We start from the raw sequence: 22,275 nt of genomic DNA, 5'->3' as shown, positions 1-22,275 counted from the left end.
GTCAGGAGCACGCCTGTGAACGTGACGGCTCAAGCCGGAACAAGGGATCTTGTTTGGGAGGCCACAACAGAACGAGGCTTCAGGGCGCGCTGCATGGAGAGCAGCCGCCCACGAGCAGGCGTTCCTTGTCACGTGAGCCGCGAGCGCCCTCTTTCCTTCTTTGGCGTCAGAAGAAGACTTCCGCCCTTAGCGGCTCACCACGCACGCGTAACTGCCAGCTTTCTCTCCCAGCGTACTTAGCACCTCTATCATGGCGGCCTCCAGAGGCCGGTGGCTGCACGTGGATTAGGCTTGGTGGAGGAAGGAGGGTCTTGTCATACACTGGAGAAAGTGGCCGCAGAGCCAACAGCCGCTTCGTCGTTTGTGCCGCGCATCTGGGGATACCGGGGGGGAGGGGGGAGCGCAGCAAAATGCGAGCGCTTGAGCGGGTGTTGTTGAGGGGCTTTCCCAGCGCTGCGGAATCACCGCGGTGGAAACAGAATGAGGCAGCTTCGGCGACAGGTAAGCTGAGCCCAGCCAAGTGGGGCTGAATGGATCTCTCATTTCCTCTCGCCGATGTCATCGTTTCTCAAATGATCTTCTCAGCATCAATAATCACGCACACACGTGCAGTAGTTGTTTAATTGGTGGACTGCGGTGGCTCCTGTCTTCTTCCCGGCCCTCTTTCTAACTGATTGGTGTCCGGTCTTTATTTATTTAAAACGTTTAATTAGCAGCCTTTTTCCCTGGCGGAATCAAGGCAGCTGACATATTACGGTTCTGGAGAGGGTGGGAGAGATGCGCCGCCCCCAAGTCAAAATTGCTTGTGCGGTCTCGTTAGAGGGTTGTTTCCCTACATAACAGTTGTTGAGTCGCGCTGCATTTCTTGCTCGGATTCGTTGGCACTGGTGAACTTAAGGCACTGAGCCTGCGAGCGGGTGGGTGGTGAGGCACGGACTGAGTTGGTGACCAGACAGCTTGACACACATGGGGTATTTCATGGCTTTCGCCTCAAAGCATTACCTTCTGTCTGCTCAGGATTGATATCCTGGGCCATATATACAAGTCAACTAGTGGGCATTAGGATTACTTTTTGCACATCTTCCCTCACTCTCTGTTGTGACAGGCAGTGTGTGCCAATATTCTGTGGTTTTCACTGGTTATGCTAAAGAGTACTTAAGACATTTTGTAATTTTTTTTCTAGTTAATTGATGTTCCAGTGTCTCCCTTATGATTAAATTTTAATATTGTTTTGTGGCTAATGCATTGAAAGCAATAATGAATTTTAGATACATTAATACCTGGAAATTTTTTGTTGCTTGTGAATTATAACTGAGCTATACTGTATCAAAATAAGCAACTACATGATGAAGTATCTTGACTTATTTTCTGCATGGGCTAGTTATAAGATTTATTTAAATGGATTTGAAATAACTATCAGATTCTATTTCTAATTAGTGCATTTTTAAACCTTATTTGAGAATTCTGGGGAAAGTATGGGTGAGAAGTTGATAACTGAAATAGTTCTAATGCAGTCTTATTACTCAGTTAAGCAATAATAGTGCTTGATAATATGTATGATGTATCTGCTTTGTAGAATAAATCATGCAGCTTCAAAACAATCTAGTACACTGAAATAATTCTGCAAAGAATTTTTTAGGGTTAGCAGTAAATGGGATGGCATTTGAAGTCAGTACTTGGTACTCATCAGTTGCTTTATAGTCTAATTATTTAGAATGTTTGTAGGATCAAGTATGAATTCTGTTTGAATATACTGTAATATATATGTATTCTTGAAAAGCATATGAAGTTCTTTTATTCTGGTATGTGATCTTATTTGGTGTGAAACTTCTATTTGGGGTATTCTTAAGAATTTCAATGTCCTATCTGATCTGTCTGATTTCAGAAAGTGGGTCCTTGTTGCAGTTGCTGTTGGAAGGGAATTATGAAAACATCTTACTAAGTGAAGCAGTTCAGAATATTTTCACAGCACCTGCAACAGTCAAAGAAGAGAAGTTTGACAGCTATTTAGAAAAGCAGATTCAAGTTTATCTGGACTGTTCTTCTGCAAATACTGATAATGTGGAAAGGTACAAATATTTTTTATTTGGAAAGGTGTTCCTAAATGTGGCATAAGCTCTACTTATTCCATGGTTCAGCTTGTCTTGTAATAAAGGTTTTTGCTTCTGAGCGGGAGTAGGGGGGAATAGCACAAACAGATATCACTTGTGATCGATGCACATCTGGAATAAAGGAAGGAGGACAAGTTGCTTTAACTGATAGTAGAAATGTTGCAGAGAAGGGTTAGAGACAAAAAGGGTTCTACTTATTGCTAACAGTGAGGTATTTTAATCATTATACCTTTTATATCTCCAATGTGTAGCAAATATTCAAGAGGTTCTTTTTTAGTCTCAGTGTTTTGCTTAAGATTCTGTCGGGTGTTTCCATGGTACCTGTGAGGATAATTTGAATTTGATGACAGTCGTAGCTGAATAATATCTAGTAGGATCAAATATTGTAATCTAATTGCAGTTGCAGCAAGCAATTTTAATAATCAACTTTAGGGTTAGCTGTGGGATTTGCATATATTCATACCTCTCATATATATTTATGCCTCTCATTTTCTTATGTGCCTCTTTGTACTAGTTTCTCCCTGTTGCCACCAAGCCAAAGGATATGTGAAGGTTTTTCATATGCACCAAGTGAATTGGTGCATATGTCTTCTAATAAAATCTTAGATACACTTCTTTGGGGTTTAAAGTCTGTGCTGCAGCCACTTCTACAAGTAAAGAGAAAAGCTTCTTTATAGTTCATACTTTTAACATTTAAATTGTTTCTTTTATAGTTATTGCTAATATTTTTGTAATTGCTAAGAGGACACGTCTTGTTTTTCTGAAATTGTAGAAGTGTTGCTATCACTGGAATCTTATTTATCAAAGGTAAATAAGGTAGACTTGTGTTGAGATAAAGTTATGAAGTTTCCCATCAGTACTCTTTCTGCAAGAGTTGCATCCATTGTAATAAAGAGAGTTACTTTTGCATGTTGTCTTTTTGTGTTGCAGCTGGCAACTGTGTGATGTACTGGTTGGCCTTCATTGATGCATCTAAAATGGCGAGATGTGCCAGTAGACCAAGTTCTTCCTATGCGCATCTTGTTGTTTAGACATTGCTTTCAAACAAGGTGTATTATTTGTTGAATAGCTGATTCTTGTAGCCACAAATGCTTTACAATGCCATTCAGCCAACTTGATCTGCTCTTACTTTGATGCCATTATCTTTAATTCTGTTGCATCTAGAGACAGTGCTTGTTTCTGTTTTTAATGACTATATGTTAATTGTTTTGCTATATTGTTTTAGTTGTAAGCTACCTGAAGCAGCCCTGACCTGTCTGTCCCAGGTAGTCATATCTGAAAAGCTAAGAAGGGTCGGCTCTGGTAGTATTTGGATGAGAGGGCACCAAGAAAGTCCAGGGCCACTATTCAGAGGCAGGCAATGGCACACCACCTCTGAATGTCTCTTGCCTTGAAAACCCTACAAATCATCGTAGGTCACCTGCAATTTGACAGCCCTTTCCACCACTACCACCTCTGGAGAGGTGGCATATAAATTTTCTAAATAAATACATTGTAACTGCTGTTGCTATTGCATAATGTGGTGTGCCAGAAAGACAAAATCTGACAACCTTTCTTAAAGGATAATGGGAAGAAACATTCTTCAGGTCTTTTATTTGCTTGCGTAGAACTATAGGCATTCAATTGTTTGGGTTTTCCATCTGCCAAACTAAAGACACTTAACAGAAGCAGAAAATTGATTTAAAGGCTTTATATATTTCTGTATTCTGTTAATACAATGGGATTGCCTTTTTGTTTCTACAGGCAAAGTGTGGTGTTTCTGGTTGGTGTGGGGAGTTTGCAGTTGTTTGTTCAGAGCAACTGGACTGGCCCTCCTGTTGAACTGCAGCCTCAGGACTTCCTGCCAGCTGAATTACTACAACAATATGCTGAGGTACTTTCTCCTCCACAATCTTAAGCCAACACATGCAACTAGTATAGGAGCTGTCATTAGGATAGTTAATGTTTGAGCTGTGCTGTCTTAGCACCAGAGATGACTGATTGATGCTCCAGCACAGTAGTCAATCCTCTGAATTCCACAGTATGATACTTGCTAAGCTGTGCTGCCATTCTGAACCACCCATGTATGAATTTATTAATACAAGTTACATTCCAGCTAAAGCAGAGTATTTTTCTATCACATTAATTTTGGTGCTTCAGTCTTTGGATAACATGTCTGGTTGGGTTTTTATCCCAGGCTCAAGAGGTTGGATTAATGTTTGCGCAACTTGTTTGAAAAAAGACATAAATGTTCACTTCAGCAGTGTTCTTTGAGCATATCTACTTCAAATTTACATTAGTTTAAAAGTCAGTTCCTCTCCTTGGGGAACTGCAGTGGCACTCTCTAACGGAGAATTCTCAACACCCTCCCAAGCATCAACTCCTGGATTTCTTTTGGGAAAAGTTGTGATTATCAGTTACCAAGCCAATGCAACTTAATGCTGTAGAGGGATACTTTTTGATGATCAGCAAAGCTGAAAGCAAAGCTTCCAGCTTAACTTTATTCCTCAGATATCTTAACGTACAACATTTTTTGCAAAGTAGTGCTCAGTTATCAACCCAATTATACTTTTGCAAGCAGAGAGGCTACACCTGCAAGGGAAGGAAATAGTTTGGGAGTTCTTTGTGACTTTTAACATATTTTTCACATTCTTCCTGGCTGTGAAAAAGAAATTTGCTCCCTTAGCTATTGGAGTAGGACTGTGGCTTTGCAGTACGGTATCTGCTTGGCATGCAGAAGGTCCCTAATTCAGTCCCTGACATTGCCAGTTAAAATGGATCAAATTATAGGTAATCTGGAAGTCCCCCACCTGCGACTCCAGAGATCCACTGCCAGTCTGAATAGATAGTACTGACCTTGACAGAGCAAAAGCTTGATTCATTATAAAACAGGTTCATGTTTTCAAGGGTCACTTGCACACTCATATGGATCAAGGCTATCAAAATGTGTGCCAGGGAGTGTCAATTATTGATAACCATGATATTTGTTAGGAGATAAAATTGAAGCCTTGGTGGTGAATAATCTTGATGAACTGATCACATTGTGCATTCTTCATGTCTGCAAAGGACAATGCACTTGGATCAGGAAGCACCAGTGGACAGCCACTTGTGCAATAGGTATTCTTCCCATTCTTCCTTGAGCTTCTCAATAAACTGATTGTGAGGAGTGAGGTGCATGCAGCTGGAGTGGAATTGGTGGAGTACCCCTTCCAGGCAAGAGGAAGTACCTTTCTGGATTCAAACCCGTACATTTTTCATCTCAACCTTATTTCTGAGTGTGTGTATCGATAGCATAGTTTTGCTATTAGGTTGTCTCTTTTGGTTATTCATTTCTATTGGTTTTGTCCTTACTTGAATTAACTGGTCTAGAGAGTGGGAATATTAAAGAGGTGGATTGACAAGACAGTGGAAACTGCCTAATGGGGCATTTCCCTAACATTGCAAATGAATGTCTAACTATCATTTGGAGTACAGGTTTTATTTTTATTGACACTTCTAATTCTTTCTTATATGTTTGAATATCCCTGGTGAGAGATGGGAAGAATTCAGATTTTGTGCTTACCACAGTGGCATTAAAGTACACATTTCTAATGTAATCCCCTCTCTGTGTGGTTGAACATGTGCTGCTTTGTTAGACAATAAGTTTGGTTCTTTGATTACATGGCCAAAAGGCATTCACAGTGGTGGATCTTCCTTTCCCTTCCCACTACTGCTCTCTGCAATTCCTGAAAGGTCATTTCCAGATATCAAAGTACATTAAGCAATGGAGTGGGTGGGCATCTGCAGTGAGGGACAATTAAGCAAAAATGTCCCATTCTCTCCCCACTTCATCCAGTCACCACCAATGGAAAACTTGGCAGAGGAAGCCCATCCAAGAACACCTTAAAATCTGACTAAGAGCAGTCAGATTGCCTTGGAACACCTAGTAAGGGGGGTGGGGGTGGTGAAAGGAAAACAAAACCAGACACTCTTACAGCCCAAGAGCCTAGTTGAACAAGACAGAGCTTGTTTGATATCCGGTAGAAAACACAGAAGATGCTAGGCAAGTGTCCCGTTAAGTGGGGTGCCGCTACAGAAAAGACCCTGATGATCCTTTGTAAATAATAATTAGACTCTTCTTGTATAATATGTGGGTAGTATGTATTTTTGACAACAACACTGGAATAAAGTAAAGCTGGCTTGTTGCCCTTGGCTGCATTGTTTTGAATTTACCTAAAGCAAGTCTCTTGCTTTTTCTTTCTAGCCCAGGGCACTGTCTGCAGCTATTCTGAGCATGCTGGTTCTAGATGGTGAATCAATATATGGTCTAACCTCCCAAGCTGTGCTGCTGATGCTAGCTAAAACAGTGCTTATCAATTCAAGACATAAACTTGAAGCTATTCAGGTAAGACAAAAACATAGAGAAATGGTTTTGATTTACAGATTTAAGTTGATTTTATATTCACACTGTTTCTTATGTTTGCTCTTCTGAGTCCAGAATGGGAGGGGCGGTATAGACGTTTAATAACAATTTTTAAAAATTATTTCTTCAGTTAAGCTTTCTATTACAATTTTTAAAAATCATTTTTGACACTTCAGATGGTTATCATGGTATCACATCATAACCAGAACGTGAGCAGTTCTGAGGAAGAAAGTGGATTACAGACTTTATGATGCATAGATCAACAGCATTTGCCTTGAGCTGCTGGGAGCCGCATAGTTATAGTGAAAGAGTGGAGAGTCCAGAAATAAAGTAAATAGAAGGTGCTGTGGGTCAGAAAAGAGCAAAAGGCAAAGCAAAGGTGTGGGCCCTATTCAGTTGGAATTCTCCTTTGTTTCTTCTCCTGGGGACCCTGTTGCATATTGACTATCTTGCTTGTGTTCCTGCTCCCTTCTTGCCATTTTGGTTTACCTTTTAAAAATATGACCATGCCTCATCAGGTTGTTCCTGAGTTCGCACCAAATTTTGTTCTTGTGCTTGTTGGTTTCTTTTAGATTGTGCATGCTGTTGATCTTGGTATCCATAAAATGTCCTTCAAAATGCCAATGGCTTGGGGAATCCTGATATTTCAGACAGGTAACCGCCAACTGGTTAGCCTGCAGTATTCTTGCCACATAGCCAGTCAACCTGTCAGTTACTGGGTCTATATTTTCTACATTGCCTCAGGAGTTCTCCATCTCTCTACCATTTCTGAATCTGTCTGGGTTTTGCAAGAATACTGTAGGATTACAGGATCCCAGTTCAATCTTATATTTTCTGATGTTTAGAATTTAAAGCTAGCTTCCCCCTTCACAGAAGAAAGGATTTCATTTGTGTGTACATTCTCAGTGGGACATCTTATCTCTTGTCTGGCTCTTCAAATGGCCATGTCAAGGACCCTTCTGTTTTAAAAAGCTGTCATGCAATAGAGCAGATTGCTTCAAATGCAGTTCTGTATACTGTATTTGTTTCATTTAGAGGTCCTCAAACAACTGATCACAGTAAAGGCAGTACACAATCAGGTGTAGTTGTATGTAAAATAATTGTTTAAGGTACTTGCAGAGAAATTAGTAATATTTAACCTCTGAAAATAATATATATCAGAATATCTCCACAACAGTATAGTGAATTGATTGCACAAGCTTGCTCCTGATTTTTCATAGCAGCATCAGTTGCAAATAGTCCTGTCTTAGTGGAGACAAATCTGTCCAGATATGACAGTAAGTAGTACATCTTTTGAAACTCCATAGATCCCAGGAGATTGCTCAGAAACACTGACAGAAAGCAGTATCTGAGGACTTCATACAATGTAAGGTGTAACAGACCTTGGCCTGGATGCAGTACAGCATTATATAGGTGGAAGGATTTCTGTCCACAGAGCATGACTTTTCACCTCTTGCAAATGTGCCTGAGTAGCATTTCAAGGAGCATGTCATAAAACTGTCCTGGTGTTTGTGGATTTCAATGACTCCCCTGTGTTGTCTGAGACTGGGCTCTGCAAGCAATTGGCCACTCCACAACAAACATCGGAAGAGCTATAAAACTGAGAGAAAAATGCAGAACTGAGGAAAAACTGCCCCCCACAGGGAATATATTTGTACCATACGTCAAGGGGATCACGAATTGATTGGGCAAACTGATGGAAAAATATAACCTTCAGTCTTCAAACCCACCAGAAAAATACGAGTGCTGTAGTCAGCAAAGGACAAGAGAGATCCCCTTACATCTGCAGGAGTCTATCATATACCATGCAACTGTGGACAAGAATAAATAGGGACAACAAAAGACAGCATTCTGATAAGAATTTAGGAACATGAAAGGTACTACCGACTAATCCAACCTGAGAAATCAGCATTAGATTAATATATCCATAGGTTGTCCTATGTCCCAAGATGGACATAGGGCTTTATTTGAAGACATTAAAATTCTTGATAACACTGACAACTACTGTATCAGACTACACAGGAAAGACTTTGAAATTCATGAATACCAGGACAGTTCCAACAAAAAAGAAGATTCTGAAAAGCAACAAAACCTGGCTAACAGTACTACAAAACACCAAAACCAGAGACATTCAAAGGTAAATTAACTCAATGCAGACTCATGCTAATATGATTGCAAATTTGATTGCAAATGAACTCCATCCAGACATTAAATTCTGTTTCTTGATAGTTAGAAGAAATGTGGTCTCCTGTGATTGACTGAGGCAAAAAAGGTGGTGTGGTGTGGTCTTTTCTCCATCCCCTGTTAGCATTTTGCCGTCTTCTTGACGCAGTGACCTTGTCATATCCCCTTTTCCCCCTTTTGCTATGGACCTAACCAAAAAAGCCTTTTTATTATTTTTAATCTCTCTGCCAAGCTTGAGCTTGTTTAGTGCTTCAGCTTTTCTGACTTTCTCCCTGCATGCCCTGGCTATCTGTTTGAATACCTCTTTTGCTTCTTAGCTCAGTTGAATGTTCTTTAGATATATATGCTGGTTTCCTTAGACACCTTTCATTTTTCCTCCTCACTGGAACTGTTGGAAATTGTGCCTTCAAGACCTCACTTTTAAGAAACTTCCATCTTTCATGCACTCCCTTCTCTTTTTAGTATTCTTAACCATGGGATCACAACCAATAGTTTCCTAAGTTTACTGAAATTAGATTTCTTAAAGTCTAGAATGTGTGTCTGAGTATGCTTGGCATAACCTTTCAAACTCCAGAAGAACATGGTCACTCTCACCTAGAGAGCAACGTGCAAGGTACAGCACTTTGCAAATCCTGCGTGATGGTGTCAATGATAAGAATGAACAGCAATGGTGACAGTGCTGAGCCCTGGTGGACGCCAGCGTTCACTGGGAAGTGTCAGATGTTCCAGCTGCTCACCACACTCGACTCATATAAAGAAGTTTGACACAGTTGTTAAATTCTTCAGGCACACTGTGATCATGCAGCGCATACCAAATAAGCTGATGGAGTACGTGGTCAAAGGTCTTCTCCAAGTCTAGGAAGACGATGTGTCTTGAGCTTCTAAATGTCTGCTGGCAGGTTGTCTAGGCCAGGGGCCTTCTGGTTTTTCATATTACCAATGGGCTTAGCCACCTCCTCAGTTGCAATGTGAGGGAATGGACCAAAGCATGGCAGACCTTCCGGAATTGGTGGATGCAGGAATTCGATGTTTGAGATCTCATCAAAGTATTCATGCCATTGACTCAGGATTTTCTTCTTATCCTGTTCATTCCTAGATATTGCTTCTCTTCAGCCTTTTCCGCATTAGTTGTTTGCAGTAAATCTTACTGCCAAATGCTACATTTTTTTCTTTGAGTTCTGCACATTTTCCGCTCTGTTTGGTACCATATACATTCCCTTCATTTTTCTTCTGTTGGTTTTTTGAGCACTTTCACCACAGTGTTTTTTCCATCCATTTCTGAGCCAACATGTGATCATGTTGAAACAGTCTTTATTTCTCCACCCCACCAAAAACCTGGGCGTTATCAATGCCTCCATGCAGTTGCTCAACCTTCCCTTCAGCCATTTTCTCGTTGCTGTCATCCTCCATTTTCAAAAGTAATTTTAATTTTTTTCTTTTTGTCATATCAAACTAGCAAAGTAACATCAAGGCAGAGATAAGGAGCAGGGACGATTGGATCAGCTTTGTCAATTTTACCTATAGCTTGCGATGAAAAGATTCAAGCACTGATACAAGAAAAAGCAGGGACTATTAGATCATGTTTGTCAGTTTCACCTAGATGTTAACGTTCAGGCACAGATAGAAAGAAGAAAGGGTGGATGATTGGATCAGCTGTGTCAGTTTCATATCAAACTAGCACTGAAACGTTAAGGCAAAGATACATTTTTTGTTGATACTTCTCAGTGGTAGAAATAGAGCCTGAGACTTTTTTGAATTGCCACTTCAAAGTAATTGTGCCGAAATGCTAAGGCACCTGCGCAGAAGAACAAAAAAGGTGGAAGGTTGTTCTTCTGTTTCAAGATGACATCCCACTGCCAATAGGAATAATATGTTTTCAGCAGTAGTATGTGGAATAAATGCAACTAAAGAGACAAGGGGAAAAACGATAGGGGGAATGAAGGTATGCGGATTGATTTTGCAGAAAACATTTCCAAGACGCGAAGGTTGACCACTGGGAAAATCTGTAGTAAGCTCTGCATGTGGAAAAGGCCTTCATTTGTTGTGGTTTCATCCAGACTGGTGTGTTTTTAACACAATGCATGTACAGTTTGTCAGCTGCTGGAGACCAGGCCATGTGAACGGTTGCCTTCCCTGTTCCTAAACTTCTTTCCAGAGTAACAGGAGAATATGAGTATATATGTCCCCTTTAAAAACATGCTACAAACATTAGCAGTTCTCATTGGGCAACAATGCAATCTGTATCTAACCCTTTTTTTAGTATTTGGAAACTGGATTATTATTGGTGATAAATTTCCACTACTGATAATATAGAATTCATTTTGTCACTAGAATTTTGTCTTGGAGACAAAATTGCTTGCATTTTGGAGCTCAGTAGCTTGTTATCTATGGAAGGGAGCACTGAATTGTCTCAAAGGGATGTCTTCTTGGTCTGTGGCTATCTTTGTTAGGAAAGTTCTTGCAACTAAAACAGTCCCACTATGTAACTTGCTCTGAATAAAAGGAGTTAAGAATAATTGGAGATTCTTTTCCTTTGTGATGAGAAGGTTTTATGAATCCATGACTGCATTGCAATCCAGTGGAAGTGATTTGAAAAGTAGTGTATTTAATTTTCTCAAATATATGTTTTATTTTCAGACACTTCCTTGGTGGACGTTACGATGTGTGAACATCCATCAGCAGTTGTTAGAAGAAAGATCACCTGATCTTTTTGCTATTGCCCAGACCTGCATACTTCAAGGTATGTCTACATGTCACATAGGTAATATTAAGTCATTAGAAGTATTGGATCATTCAGAAATATTTTACTTTGATAGAAGGAACTTTTCTCAATGCAAATACTGTTGCATCATGGAACGCTTCTCCCACTGGATGAAAAACTATGGAATTCAGTTGCAGGATCTTACCTGCTTATTCTGTGCAGATGATCATTTTTTTTCTTATTTTGAAGACTGTGTGTATGAACGTATATTTCAGGGGTAGGGAACCTGCTGCTCTCCAGATGTTCAGGAACTACAATTCCCATCAGCCCCTACCAGCATGGCCAATTGGCCATGCTGACAGAGGCTGATGGGAATTGTAGTTCCTGAACATCTGGAGAGCCGCAGGTTCCCTACCCCTGGTATATTTGAATCCAAATGTTGCCACTTAAATAGTCCTCTTTACAGTTTCTGTATATGAAAAGAAATGGGTTTCAGTGCATAATGCCATTAACTTTGTCCATTCATTGCTTGGCAACCTTTGTTAGTATTCAAAATCTGGCCGTCGGCAGTTTTGTCAGAAATGAGCAATCAGCCTTCTCATTTAAATAACCGGACTCTCATTCAGCTGAAGCTATGTACAGTTTGCACAGTTCTATTGCTTTGCACTTAATGTAACATATAGAAGAATGACAGCATTTTAAGAATAACATGATGAATAATGTCTCTAAGGAGTATAGACTCTCATATTTGATTTAAAATGGTCTGCTTTTAAATAATGTACCACACAGAAGTGTATTACAGCAATTGTTTTATATTGCTCTCTAAAAGCAGCTTGCTTGTAATTCATCTTTACAGCAACCAGGTAAGAATGGTCCTTATTGGCTGTTTAATTAGATAGAATTGATGGCAGCTCATTCTTTAGTTGAAGCAGAGTTGATTACCAGTGCTTCATTCAGTAACATTGTGATTAGCTGAATTGTGGGCTACAATAAGTGATCATTATTACACAGTAATTGCTGACCAGCAATCCATGGATAGTTCAGGGTAGCCCAGAGTGGATGGGATTTAAATCAAGATTTAAAACTCTAGTCAGTAAGTCGTGATTTAAATCATGGTTTTCTACATAGACTCATTCTGACTGGTATAATCTCAATATTTACAACAAGATTAAGGTTTCATTTTTAGGATAATAACTTTTCAGATCAGTTTTACAATTATATAAAAATCCACTAATTTGGTTATACTATTTGAAATACATAGATAATTATGAAATTATTGCAAGGTGAATTATCTTAAGTTTCTTTCTGGCTACTAGGCCTTGCTTTTTTTTTTTTTTTTGCAGTGTTTGCATTTTGCATGCATGCCAGCCTTATCCATAAGTAGGGAAACGTCATTAAAATATTTCCAAACTGGGTCTGTAAACAGCATGCTTCCATTATAGATTTTCTGCTCCAGGGAGAGCAGAACAATATGATGGATCTCAGGCTATACAAACAGAAATTGCAAGACTTGTGGAGTATTGTGCTTATAAGGTTTCTGTGGCCACCTGCCCCCTTGGCCTCTGCTGGAAAGACCTGTCCCGACCCACCTTCCCTTTCCCGGGTGGTGTCTGACCCATCTTGACTCCCAATATCAGGGGAGTCTTCAGGGGCTTTGAGCCTCTTGACCCACAGCTTGTCTTAGGAGCAGGCTGCTGTCCCTGTGGCTTCTACCTCCTCACCATTTTTCCATTCCCTCCTCTCCTCTTGCTCACCTGACCCTGTGGTCTTGTGCTGCCTCCTCCTTCGTCTTTCCTGTTCTCCTTTACCATTTCCAACACTTCCTTCCCTTCCTCCTCCACCACTATGTTCTCCTTTCCAACACCCACCCTGTGTCTCCCCATCTTCCTGGCCTTTATATCTTCCAGGCTCCTTCCAGATGGGTGATAACCCGCCTCTCCAATTGGTGCCCTGCCCCCAGCCAATGGTGTGAGCCTGGTCTGTCATGGAGCTGGACCACGCTTCTCATGCTCGCCCCCCTATGGAGTTGGACTGCGGGCTGCTCGACCCCTGCGGGCTGCCTAACCCAGTCCTGCCCAACCCTTGTCGCTTCTGGCTCCCCTTCCCCACAGTTATCCTTGTTGCAGCTGCTGCTTGGGTCTGCTGGGTTTGGAGCGGCCAGCTGGCACAGGCTGACTTCTGTCACTGGCAGGTCTGTTTCCATCGGGGTGGGGTGGGGTTGCAGCCTGTTCTTCCCAGCTTCCTGAAATTCCCCTCCCAGCTCTGGGGCCATCTCGCCAGCTTGTTTGTGGTCCGCTGGGGGATCCAGGGTGAAGTGGCCACCCCCAGCCCCGGACAGTTTCATTTTCATTTTTACTGCTTGCTCCCCCTCTCACACTTAGCTCCTTGTACAGATCTTGTACAGCTCTATTCCATTCCAATCTTCAGTTCACTTAACTTCTTGAAACGTACCACTTCAGACATAAGGCTTCAGACATGATTCTATGCGCATAGATTTGCAAAAGAATAATAGGATTAAAGTCTTATTCTCAACTCTTTATGTTTTTTGAGAGTCAGTAGTGGTTAAGAATTGTGGACTCTATTGTGGAGAACTGGGTTTGGTTCATCCACATGAGTGGCGGCATCTTATCTGGTGAACCAGATTCGTTTTCCTGCTCCTACACATGAATCCTGCTGGGTGACCTTGGGCTAGTCACATCTCTCTCAGAACTCTCTCAGTCTCACAGGGATGTAGCTACAGAAAATGGTGCCCGGGGCAAGAACTAAAATTGTGTCCCCCTCCAAACCCCAGACACCCATTTTTTTGATAACCGTATCAAACCAATGCCCCCCTTTCCCCCTGAAATACTTCCACATTTATTCTTGACTCTTTATTTGATCAAACAAGGAAATCTACTCTAAAAAATCTATTGCACATAAAAAAGAACAAAATTGCTTTAATGCATTATCGAAGGCTTTCACGGCCGGATTCAACTGGTTGTAGTGGATTTTCCAGGCTGTGTGGCCATGATCTGGCGGATCTTGTTCCTAACATTTCACCTGCATCTGTGGCTGGCATCTTCAGAGGTGTATCACAGAGGGAAGTCTGTTACACACTGACACAGTGTGTAACAGACTTCACTCTATGATACACCTGGAAGATAGCAGCCAATTATGCTGGAAAACAACATTAGGGCTGTAAAGATGCACCAGGCCTGCAACACAGCCCGGAAAACCCACTACAACCAAAATTGCTTTACATCTGAAAATAGATTTGTTGTGTCACCTGGCCCTGGCATGTAGAAGTATGGCTAGCATCATTTAGTGGGATATACTTCCTAGGAACTGTACTCAGAACTGCAACACCAGCTCCCATAGTGGAAAATTTAAGACTTCAAAGGCATTGGAGATTGACTACCCCGACCCCCTGTCTGCTCTGCAAGATTATGTATTTGATTTTCAGATACAGTGCAGCATATCTTGTGATGCTCAAGTTTGTGAATCTAAGTATAATGCTACAGAGTTGCAAAAAAGACTGAGGAGGGAACTAACAAATCAAAGGAGATTAAATTAACTATATTTTTAAAAAGATATCTACTGATTGTGTATGAAACTTGCCAGCTTTTTTTAAAAAAAAGTTGTAGAAATTAGCCCATCTTTTGCTTGCTACTTTGATTACGGTTATCAAAAATAACTTTTGAGTTTTTAAAAATTACAATAGCAAGAACTTGGGATGGTACATTTTATAGTAATCATTTAACTGTTGAATAAATTGATTTATTTTATTTCAAGTTAGCATTTCATTATAAAATGTTTAAACTTCCATTAGTATCAAAAAGCACGTTTTGAGGTTTTCTTGGTAGACAAGCTATATTTCATTACAACCTTTCCACCAATTAAACAAATCACCAAGAAACAAGAAGTGGAATAAATGTTTTAGATAAATATTTGATTTATATATTCTGAATATCGCTTCTCGGCCTTTTGGCTAAGATCAAGTGTAATATATTCTGAATATAGATTGTAATATAGATATATCTCAAATATACTTTTCACAAGTATGGAAGTGAACATTTTCTGTCATATCACGAATTCACTTGTATATTCTCAAACATATTTGTTTATAACACGGTAGGATGCTGCTGTAAATTCTGCCAGAGCTTTGAACGGGGACTGAATGGCAGGGATTGTTTAAGGGGGAGGAGTGGGGAGAGATGAAGGTCTGGCTATTTTATTTTAGGCTCATTCCACACATGCAGAATAGTGCACTTTCAAACTGCTTTCAGTGCTCTTTGAAGCTGTGCAGAATAGCAAAATCCACTTGCAAACAGTTGTGAAAGTGGTTTGAAAATGCATTATTTTGCGTGTGTGGAAGGGGCCTCAGTTTTCATAGAAAAGATTTTCTACTATTATTGGAAGCTATCTTGAACCACAAGTAAAGACAGGATATAAATGTTTTTACAAAATTAAGGTAGTACATTTGGAGATTTTTTGTGAAAGATTTTTTGGGGGAGGTCAATAAGACCTATAGCAGTGTAGACTAAAGTAATGTTAAGGAGGACTTTTCCATAATTGTCATTTGTTTAAAAATTCAATAAGAAAACCTTAGTATCCTTGTATTGAACTTATCCAGCAGCAAAGTTACATGCTGCAGTCGATCCTCTTAATGTTATGCAATGTGGGTATATGCAGTGGTGCGATTCAAATAATTTAACAACTGGTTCCAGAAGTGGGATTCAAATAATTTAACAACTGGTTGTTTACAAGCACTATTTTAACAACCGGTTCTGCCGAAGTGGTGCGAACCTGCTGAATCCCACGACTGGAGATATGGATGAATATTTCCATCCAATACAGAGAAGGTGGGATCCTTTCAGGCCTCACACTAAAACACTTGCCTTTCCCTCAGTATTCTCACTCCCAGAATTTCCCAGTGGTGAAAGGCAGAGGCGTTCCTCCCATTGGGCAAAGTGGGCAGTTGCCCAGGGCGCCCCCTTGTGGTGGGCGCCAAAAATGCAGGTTCGTTTGTGGGATTTTTTTATTTTCAGTTTTTTTCCATTTGTGGCCTACAGGGGGCGCATATTTTAGGCTAGCTAGCAGCACCAGAATTTCAGGGATTTTTCAGGAGACTCTCCTGATGATATCACCCAGGTTTGGTGAGGTTAGGTTTAGGAAGTCCAAAGTTATGGACTCCCAAAGGGAGTTCCCCATCCCCCATTGTTTCCAATGGGAGCTAATAGGAGATGGGGGCTACACCTTTGAGGGTCCATAACTTTGGGCCCCCTGAACCAAACTTCACCAAACCTGGGTGGTATCATCAATAGGGTCTCACGAAGATACTCTGAAATTTTGGTGCTGCTATCTTAATAATTGCACCCCTGACAGCAGGCACCCCTAAATTTCCCCAAATTCTCCTTTTAAATCCACCCCTTCCTGCCGATGCTTGTCGTCGTCGTCTTCGTCGTCGTCGTCGTCTTTGTCTTCTTCTTCGTCTTCATCTTCGTCGTCATCTTCATCATCATCATTTGTTAACTATTCTTATGATGTCACCCAAGTTTGGTGAAGTTATGTTCAGGGGGACCAAAGTTAGGGTCCCTCAAATGGGTAGCCCCCATCTCAGGTTAGCTCCCATTGAAAACAATGGGGATGGGGGCATTCCATTTGGGCGTCCATAGCTTTGCTGCCCCTGAACCAAACATTGCCAAACTTGGGTGGTATCATCAGGGCAGTCTCTGGATGATGCCCTGAAATCATGGTGTCGCTAGCTTTAAAAATGCGCTCCCTGCAGGCTGAAAAAACACCAAAAATACCCCCCAAAAACCCAAATACCTTGCATTCGCATTTGTTCATATTTGGGCAGGACATAATCGGACAATTTTTGTCTGAATGTGCCCAAATTTGCCCAGATTCCAGCCGAATCTGCTATTTGTTTCATCTGAATCTCCAACCCTCAAAAGTGATGCTGTTTCAGGGTGGGGGAGAATCCACCCCCAAACAACATCACTTTCAATTTTGTTTTAACCGGGACCGCAGATTCTCCCTTTAAGGTAGATTTAAAAGAAGAATCTGAGCTCCCTAGTTTAAACACCACCATTGAAAGTGATGCTGTCTGGAGGTGGATTCCACTGGAGGTGTTTTGTGAGAGATGATGCCCCGGCATTTGTTTACAGTAAATGTTTTGCTTCCAGAAGTGATTTGTGAGAGATTTACATGCTTAATACCCACTTGCACTGGCTTGGAGTTGTTTCTCAGGCTAACAACCTACCTCATAGGGTTGTTGTGATTAGGAAATTAGGAAAAGAGTTGGTGGGGAGCGAGCTATGTATGTTTTGATGGGAGGTGTTTTGTGAGCTGGTACAAAAAATCATTGTTTGGTCATGGTGGGGGAGGGTGGCCAGGGCGCCAAACTCAGGTTTTGTCCCCGGGCGCCAGTTTGCCTAGGTACGCCCCTGGTCCCTGATATTGGGGTTTCTTTTAAGTGGCAAAGACAGCATGTTCAGTTCCTTGAAGATTTTCTCATACCTTCTACTGTCTTTCTGTTTTGCAGTACTGGAGATGGAGACTTTGTTCACTGATGATGAATGTTGGCATCTGGCTGTTCAGTTCCATCTGGAGTGTGCTTACACATTTTTGAAATTTTATGAGTACAAAAAAGCCAAACAACACTTCCTTGCAGCTAAAGACATGACCAAGTTACAAATTGAATTGACAGGTATTCTTCTTTTTCTGTTTAGCCTTTGTAAGGATTGTAGAAATTAACTTGGGTTACTGACCTCTAGTTGTTTCCCATCATTTTAATTGTGCTTATGCTCCTTTTATTTCTTGTCTTAAAATGAATGTTCTTTAAATAATATTTATTTTTTCCTTGAAGACTATTTTTTTCTTGAAGACTAACTCCAAAACTTGGGATTCACATTTCAGCCAAGCGGTGATGCTTCATGTGAATAAATAAGTAAGCATATAGGGCTTGAATCTATTCACATTTTGCTATCCAAATCTTTTCCTCTTAGTGCTCATTTTTAACTGGCATGTTCTGTTACAAATTAACTGGTTAAGGGAATTGCCAACAGCGTGGGACAGGTTTATGACTTGCAGTTGGTAAACTTGCACAAGGAACTGGAGCTGGGTTTGAAGAGAGTGTGAGCAAAACAAAATACAGCTGTGGTTTGTACAAATATGACCTAGTTGGGCATCTGCTTTCTTTGATCTCTGACTTGGTCCCTTTGATCACTTTGGACCTCACTCGGCTACAGCGGGTGATTCTGTCTATTTACAAAAACAGAACAGGGACTTATTTTGAAATGATAGAAATATAGTTTAAAAGTGTATCCTGTAAGATGCTGAATGACCCTGCTCTTTAGAAAACCCAGTGATTTGAAAAAATGGTGGAATATTCTTTATTTTTTCTTCATGGTTCTTGCACCATAAAAAAGACCAATAAGCATCATTTGCTCACTTTGCTTACTTCCTTTTAATGTGAGAGTAACCTGCTGACCTAATAAATGTAATGAGAAAGCACACATTGTACACAGCATCAGAAACACCAGTGAGTAAAGATCTTGCAATAGAATGTTGGGAAATCAGAATATGATATTATGGCGAAATTAACTAATTTTGTAAATTGAGGTTCAGAACATGAATTTGATGAGAAATGGGGTCCTTATTTTTTATATGAATCCAAATTGATCATTTAAAAAAAACAACTCAAGAATTAAAAATTGTTGAGGATTAAAAATTAATAATGATTAAGATATAACAATCTAACTAGTAAAAATGCTTTGGAGTTGGTGGATAAATGGCAGAGATTTCAAGACTTGATAGTGGTCTCTCTAACAATTTCAGGGTTGTATTGGGATCCATTATGTAATGTGTATTCAACATAATTTTGGGTAAACATTATTTATGCTTTATTCTTAACTATTAGCATTTGTTTATTTCTGTTCTGTTTAATATATTTTGGAAAATAATAAAAAATTATATATATGCACACAATATTTATGTAAGTAAATAAATAAATAAATAAAAGAAACACCAATGAGTAGACTGCCCAGCCATCAGGGAAAGGAGAAACAACTTGGTAGTAGATCATGTGCTTTGAAAAAGTCCCATTCTCAGTTTCTCCCACTTAAAAGGAGATATTATGGAAAGGTCAGAGAAAAACTGTTTACTGAGAGTCAAAACCAGACACTTAATGGTTAAAGTACCTGGATAGGGAGAAGCATCATACATCAGCTTGAAACATCAGAACTCTAAATGTTAGTCTGATAGGGCAAGGTATAACTCTCCAATAAATGTGTTGCATTTTAAGTTACAAGTAGTCAAATGTTCTGGTAGGCCAAGATTCTAGAGTGATCACTGTCCAGAAATCTGAAGAAATGATTTTTGGCCTTTGAGAACATAAATGATAAGCTCATTGATGGTGCTTCCAAGGGACAAAGAGGGCTGTGTGTATCTGGCCTTTATGCATGCGCCTCTGAGTGAAGGTAAAAGTTCAAAGTCTGTGTAATGGACTGTGTTATATGCAGGTACAATCTTGGGAGATGATATTTTGGGTGGAATTGTGAAAAGACAGCATCCAGAACCAGATTTGATGTTTGTTGAGCATACACAAGCAGAAAGAAAAAGTGAGGAGAAAGAGGATAGGCAAAGGCAACATGGGAAAAAGCAGATACCAAGATTGGGCAGTATCCTACCATTGATAAATCACAAAGATACACATCATGCAAATTGGAATGAGCCATCAACAAACAATTTAAAACATTCTTTGGAAAGGTGTCTTGCAAAACCAGATTTATTTATTTATGTTATATTTCGATTTATAACCCACCCTTCCCCACAGGGCTCAGGGCGGCAAACAGTAATAACTCATAAAGACAACATCATCGTGAACATTTCAGCATAAAATAACTTAAAAACAGCTTAAAAACAACTTAAAAGCATTTACAAAGCCTGGAAAACCCACGATAACCAGTTTCCTTCAAGTTTTTGAGACCTTTCTAAGCTTTCTACTAGTAACTTACCTGAATACAAATGTTGATAAATATGCTTTGCTGGAGTAAATATTTTATGTGTTGGCTATAAATCTATACTCAAGGGGTGGGAGCAATGATGATCCATAATTCAGTGCATCAGTACTATAATTAACCTGCCATCTTTTTTTATAACATAGGTGAAGCCAAAGCATCTATGAAACTGTTATAAAAATAGCTCAAAGGGTTTTGTTTTTTCTCCCTGTTTGATTAAGCATGCCACATCTTGACTGCTTCTTAATTTTGTTGTGCTTATTGTTTTGTTAGGATTTAGAGTAGAAACAGTAACTGAAACTAGGGCATGTTTTTTGTAACATTCCATAGAATAAGTAGGGCAGAATGTAATTCCTAAAACCATTGAATTTTCCATGTAAAAATATACATTATTATTGTTTTTTCTTATAAAACTCATTGTAGAGTTTTTCATGTAATGCGTTGCACTAATTAAATTCTGGCTGTCCTGAATAGGGATGAGCACAATGACTTGTGCTTGGTTAATTTCGGGGTTTGTGGTGCGGGGGGGGGGGGGGTTGATTGCAGAAATTTTTGGTAAAGCTGAATAAAGGTACTGCCCATTGGCTTTTTTCAGCTGTTACTAAAACAATTTGAGTTAAAAAAAAAACACGAACCTGAAATTTTTCAATTCCCCCCCATTTCCCAAGCCCTGGAAGGCATCGTTGGGGGAGAGGACTCTGTGCCCCTCTGAGCCTGGACTTCTTTCTCTCCCTCTCCTGCTGATGATTTCCAAGATCAGGAGGGCAAGCTCAGCATGGCATGGAGTACTCTCTCTCCCCTCCCTCCACTGGGTCCCAAATCCATTCAGGCTTGGGAAATGGTAGCACTGGGGTAGGGGGGAAGATTTAAAAAGCCAGATGTTATTCAGCTTTTTCAGGACCAGGTATATTCAGTTTTTCCAAATACATCTGCTGGGGGTGGGGCTTATCAGTAAATGAATCACCACCGCTGCCCCCAAAAAGCCACTATGGTTTTTTTCTGGTTTTCCTGTGATTTGGATTTACCTGAATCACCAGCCCCCAAGGAAGACATCTCTGACGCATCCCTTAGCATATTCAGCAGCACTGAATACAGTAGCTGGATGGTGTTTGAAAGTTAATTTGTGTTATAGGTTTGAGTAGTTTTGAGAAATGTGTTCTGATATTTTAAGTTCTACTTTTTGCGTATCCACATTTGCAACTCTGCTTCTGGCTTATGAATTACTGCTGCCATTTGAAGGCACAAGTGGTTGCATGGTTATCTGTTAACATTTCTTTAGTAATAGGTGTCATGCTGTGTTACATATGCCTTAGATCCAGTGAACAATGAGCAGATTCCACTCATGGAATGGGCCTGTGTTGTATATGACCTGAAAGGGTGCAAATGACTTCTCTTCAATGTCGTTCCTTTGCATTCTAAATTTGTAAAAATATGCTAAGGGCTCGTTTGTGCTGAGTACATGGGCATTTAGTCATCCATCATACAGATTTCTTAATGTTTTGCCTCTTTAAGTGAGCGGTCATAACATGATACTGAAAGTTTTAGTGTTTAACTTGGAGTTTAGTGGGCAAAGTAAACTTCATGTTAAATTCACCGTGAATTTCTCTTAACATGCATTTCAACAAGTCTAATGATGATTCTACAGAGTTTATTTTTATGCTTTGCCATGTAACTTGGTTACAACATTTTACTTTGTTGCACAAACATACCTAAGTAACTTTTCTCTTGAAAGTATCCTGAAAAATTTTGTAGAAGCTTCCCAATTCCTGACTGAACTAACCCTTGACAAGTAAAACATTATTTCTGTGACCATTTGTTTAGGAGAAAGCAACCTGTTCTTAGAATTTGTGGTGCTGATTACATTTTAAACAGGTCCTGTTGCTTTGGAATGTCTGG

At 40.1% G+C, this 22,275-nt stretch overlaps 1 protein-coding gene and 1 pseudogene across 1 annotated transcript in view; both read left to right on the top strand.

Annotated features, from left to right (window-relative positions):
* The first annotated feature begins 221 nt into the window (after positions 1 to 221).
* The window catches only part of TTC27 (tetratricopeptide repeat domain 27), a 109,702-nt gene continuing 87,648 nt past the window's right edge, over positions 222 to 22,275 (top strand). Inside the window, exons 1-6 of the mRNA XM_048484148.1 lie at positions 222 to 501; positions 1,886 to 2,069; positions 3,855 to 3,984; positions 6,334 to 6,474; positions 11,314 to 11,416; positions 17,904 to 18,068. Of these exons, the coding sequence (XP_048340105.1) occupies positions 411 to 501; positions 1,886 to 2,069; positions 3,855 to 3,984; positions 6,334 to 6,474; positions 11,314 to 11,416; positions 17,904 to 18,068 (814 nt within the window). The 5' untranslated portion in view covers positions 222 to 410. The remainder of the gene's footprint in view (positions 502 to 1,885; positions 2,070 to 3,854; positions 3,985 to 6,333; positions 6,475 to 11,313; positions 11,417 to 17,903; positions 18,069 to 22,275) is intronic.
* On the top strand, positions 15,325 to 15,432 carry LOC125425563 (annotated as a pseudogene).

Source organism: Sphaerodactylus townsendi, linkage group LG01 (genome assembly GCF_021028975.2).
Source record: "Sphaerodactylus townsendi isolate TG3544 linkage group LG01, MPM_Stown_v2.3, whole genome shotgun sequence".
Lineage (NCBI taxonomy): Eukaryota > Metazoa > Chordata > Lepidosauria > Squamata > Sphaerodactylidae > Sphaerodactylus > Sphaerodactylus townsendi.
This window is presented reverse-complemented; position numbering and strand designations above follow the sequence as displayed.